This window comes from Quercus lobata, chromosome 10 (assembly GCF_001633185.2).
Source record: "Quercus lobata isolate SW786 chromosome 10, ValleyOak3.0 Primary Assembly, whole genome shotgun sequence".
In the NCBI taxonomy this organism is placed as follows: Eukaryota; Viridiplantae; Streptophyta; class Magnoliopsida; order Fagales; family Fagaceae; genus Quercus; species Quercus lobata.
Genome location: NC_044913.1, coordinates 58,602,758 through 58,606,817, shown reverse-complemented (window position 1 = coordinate 58,606,817; position 4,060 = coordinate 58,602,758). Strand labels below are relative to the sequence as shown.

The 4,060-nt window shown below is 33.7% G+C and overlaps 1 protein-coding gene across 1 annotated transcript; it reads right to left on the bottom strand.

Annotated features, from left to right (window-relative positions):
* Nucleotides 1–8: 8 nt before the first annotated feature.
* Nucleotides 9–3,591, bottom strand: LOC115964106 (the record flags this gene model as incomplete). Its single annotated transcript, XM_031083432.1, has 3 exons — nt 2,622–3,591; nt 1,268–1,445; nt 9–166 (listed from the first exon to the last, which is right to left on the bottom strand). Coding segments are annotated over exons 1-3 (1,197 nt in total), but the record flags the coding sequence as incomplete, so codon positions are not given.
* Between the last annotated feature and the right edge of the window lie 469 nt (nt 3,592–4,060).

The following is a 4,060-nucleotide window of genomic DNA, read 5'->3' as shown; positions in this document are numbered from 1 at the left end:
TTTTTCCTAAGTTTGTTCCTTTCTTCTGCTTCCTCCCAAACTATCTTCTCTTGTTCACTTTCAGGTGAGACCTGATTAACTAGAGCTGATTTTCCGGTGTTGGAATCCCGAGCCACAAATGTGAAGTTAGCTATAAGAGATAGTGAATCTAACCAATTTGTGGCCTCTACAAAACAAATTACCAGGATAAAATATAGTAAGCAGTGAGAGATACCACCGGGGAAATTGTATTAAAAATTATCAAGGGAACATATAAAGTATTCAGGAGGTTTTACATTTTTTTTTTTTTTGTTATTATCAGTTCCATGACACAAAAACCTAAGTCAAAATCCCAGACTATGCAAAGCATTAATAAAATCAAAGGGAGACTTCAGCAAGAACATCAAACCAAGCATTGGAACTTGTTATAAAAGCTCTCACAAGACAGAAATTGTGCTCTATATCTTATAAACCAACTACTGATGACAATACACTAAGGTAGCCAGTGTGGGTGTTTGGAGAAATCTCCTGCCAACATCATATAGATAATATTGAGTTACAAAGTAATAAAGAAAAGTTATATAGAAATGGCGAGAGGGAGAAAGATAATTCAAGTGGAGGTGAGGGATTCCCACCTTTTCAATCTAATGTTTTGCTCTCAAATGTTTGATAGAGAGTGGCCCTAGCTAGACTCTAGAGCGACACAAAAAATTAAAAAGAAAAATCTAATGAAATATTGCAAAGCCAATTTGCAACCTAGATGGCTGTTCTCTTGGAATGATGCAATGAAAAATCTGTATATAGAACAACTTTTATAGAGACAAGGGGTATTGAACTGCCAATCATAGAACACAAGACCAGATGTTCCCTCAAACATAAATTAGATAGCCATTAATCAGGACAACGAATAGATAAAATTATATAGTCTGCATTCAGATTTGTAATCTGTGCATATATGAACTACCTCTATATGGAAGAATACATATATATCTAACTTAAATTCAAATTTTGTTTGCATACACCAACCATTAAAACTCTACAACATAAGGGTAGATGATTAAATACCACATAAAAACAAGAAATAAAATATGGAGATACTATAACATGGAGTTACTTGCCAAACGAAGGTATCCAGTTTCCAAAAATTCTAAATCAAGAAGCAGGATCTACAGATCAGATTCGGAAAAATTGAACATGTATGCAAGAAACTGTAAACTTATCCTGCAGCTCAGGTCATAAAAGAAAACAAAACTATTACTATATTACACTGTTATTTGTTCTGCAATACCTTTCTTGGACTGAGTCACTTCCAGTTGAATCTCCATGGAAGACCGCCCAACCCAGGTAACAGCACCAACTATTTTCAAATCAGTGTCAACTTGGATGGGTTTCTTCAGAACCATCTTGTCAACAGAAGCTGTAACTAATAGCAAAGGTCTTGTTGTGCCATCATCATTGCAGCAGTGCTGGTCAAAGAAGTTATAAGTGAATCAAAGGAGCTAGGATAATGTTTAATTTACATCAGCAACATTGGAACTATTAAAAGCATAGACATTTCAGAGCAGTAATATCAAAGTAAATACACTAACTTATGAAATAGAGAGATGAATAGGTGTAATTTTTTTTTGTGGGGGGGGGGTGTGGGGGAGTTACGTATAAGGAAAAAAACTCCATATCTCTAATTTCTCCTTATAATCAGCCAATGGAAAACTATATTCTTTTCTTTTCTCTTTTTTGCTTTACTTTAATTTACTATCATTGCATGAGAACCAAGTCTAAGTGTTCAAGTTGAACCAGAATTCTGTCAAATGCAACCCAACCATTGACCTACAGCAGCTAATAGTACACACAGCTTAAAGAGCATCAATCTCCCTTACACTAATGAACACCAGTGGAACAGATTTAGGCACTACAATGACATCAAACCCCAGCAACACCAGCATGATAAAGCAAATCAGAAAGAATGCATCTTCCAGTTCAAAAAATACAAACACAAACTTGTAGGCCAAAAATAAAAGACCTCTACAGCATTTTGGGAATTACAGCTAGATAAATTTGGCTTCAGGACAAGTGGCTACTAATTCAAGCATAATACCTAAGAACCACATACACTTCAAAACCCACTAGTGTGTTTCTGTCAGACACACCGGGGACAATTTGCATGCATGTTCTCAGTATTTTGGGAGTAAAAAAGGATTCATTTTTTATTTTATAAAACTTCATTTGATTTAAGATAGGTTATTAAAGATTTTGATACAACAACAAAGCCTTAGACCCAAACATTTTGGGGTCGGCTATGAAATCTCAACAAAATTAGTCAAGGTCCGCCACATGTATTATTTTCCTCCATTCTATTCTATTTGAAATCATAACCTATGTTACTTCCTTAATTAACATATCCTTTGTAAATACCTTTACTAATGTTATTTTTAGTCTTGCTCCAACTCTCTCAACTTAAAATAAACATACATACATATATAAATTTCTGTATCCACACTATGTGGTGTCCTAATTTTTCAAAATTTGTTTTCAGACCCCATTTCACAAACACCAAGCTCAAACCCCACAAACTTCAAACGACCATACTGCAAATTACATCAAAATACCCCATTTTACTTTTTTCACAAGAGTTTTAAAAGTACCTTGAATGCAATGGTTCCAGCAAGAGCATCAAGATCCTCCAACAACTTCCCCATCCTAATCTCATTCCATGGATTCCTGTATTGCTCTCTGAGTATATAATCTGACGAGAACTTATACACAATACTAGTACGGCTTTGCCCCGGAGTTTTCTTCACAAGTTCTTCTTGTGAAGCCCCATCAGTTGATGTATCCACAACATTTTCAAATATGCTCGACCTTGCTTCCCACAGAGCATTTGTCACAGGCGAATGGTACATTCCAGGCCATAGACTAATCGGTTTTCGAATTGAAGAGCCTGCATCAATAGGCTGTGAAGCATCAAATGGTGAACCAATAGTGGAAACAACTGGGATTGCAGAATCAGCAGGATTTGAATTGTTTCCACTAGAGAATGGCCTGGTTTGAATGAACTTGTATGAATTTAGATGATAAATCTTGGTCTTAATAATGGGTTTTGATTGTTTTGAAGAATTAAACAAGTTTGGATAACTGGGCTCATTTTTAAAGATGTTATTTTGATCAAGAAATGTGGTTTTGGAAGTGGGGTTTGATTTTTTTGCTGAATTTGTTATGTGGGTATTGATGGCTTTTGATTGTTTTGAAGAATTGGACAAGTTTGGATGACTGGGTTCATTCTTAAAGATTTGATTTTGAGCGTGAAGTGTGGTTTTTTTGAAAGTGGGGTTTGATTGTTTTGGTGAATTGGGTATGTGGGTATTGGTGGGAACAATGTTTTGTTTTGGAGATGGATTGGTGAGAGCTGTGAAGTATGGAAGGGGCGGTGAAGATTTGGATGTACAGAAAGGAATGGAGATTGGTTTGAAGAGGTGGTGGGAAAGTGACTTTCTGAGTAGCCTCATGGTTGTAGAATGAATGAAAAGGAATGGTTTCAGGTTACATGGGCTGTTTGTGTTTGGTTTAGTTGAACTTGAATAGTTCCATGAATCTAGGACGCATGAATGTTGACTGCTGAGCAAAATCTTGAGAAGGTGTTTACATATTATGATTTTTAATTTTTAGCCTAAGATAACTTACTCAATAAAATAAATTATTAAATATTTTGAAAATTTAATTATTGAATTATATATTTTTTATACTTTTAATATACATGTCAAATTTTGAATTAATTGGATATAATTTACAACGTGATCTATAAACTCATATTTTATAAATAATTTTAAATTACAAAAACTTGTAATTTAAATAATTTATTGATGACATAGCTATTGATTTTTAATTTTCTAGAAATTTTGTAAGCATGAAAAATATAAAAAAGAAGATATGATTTAATGGTGGAATTGTCAAAATTCACTTTCTATAAAAAGATATTGAATAAAGTTGTACTTTTAGGTTACAACCAATTTAATAACTAAACTTTGTCATTTTTAAAATAAATGGGAAAAATTAGAAAAAAAATTTGTGAGAATTTAAAAAAAAA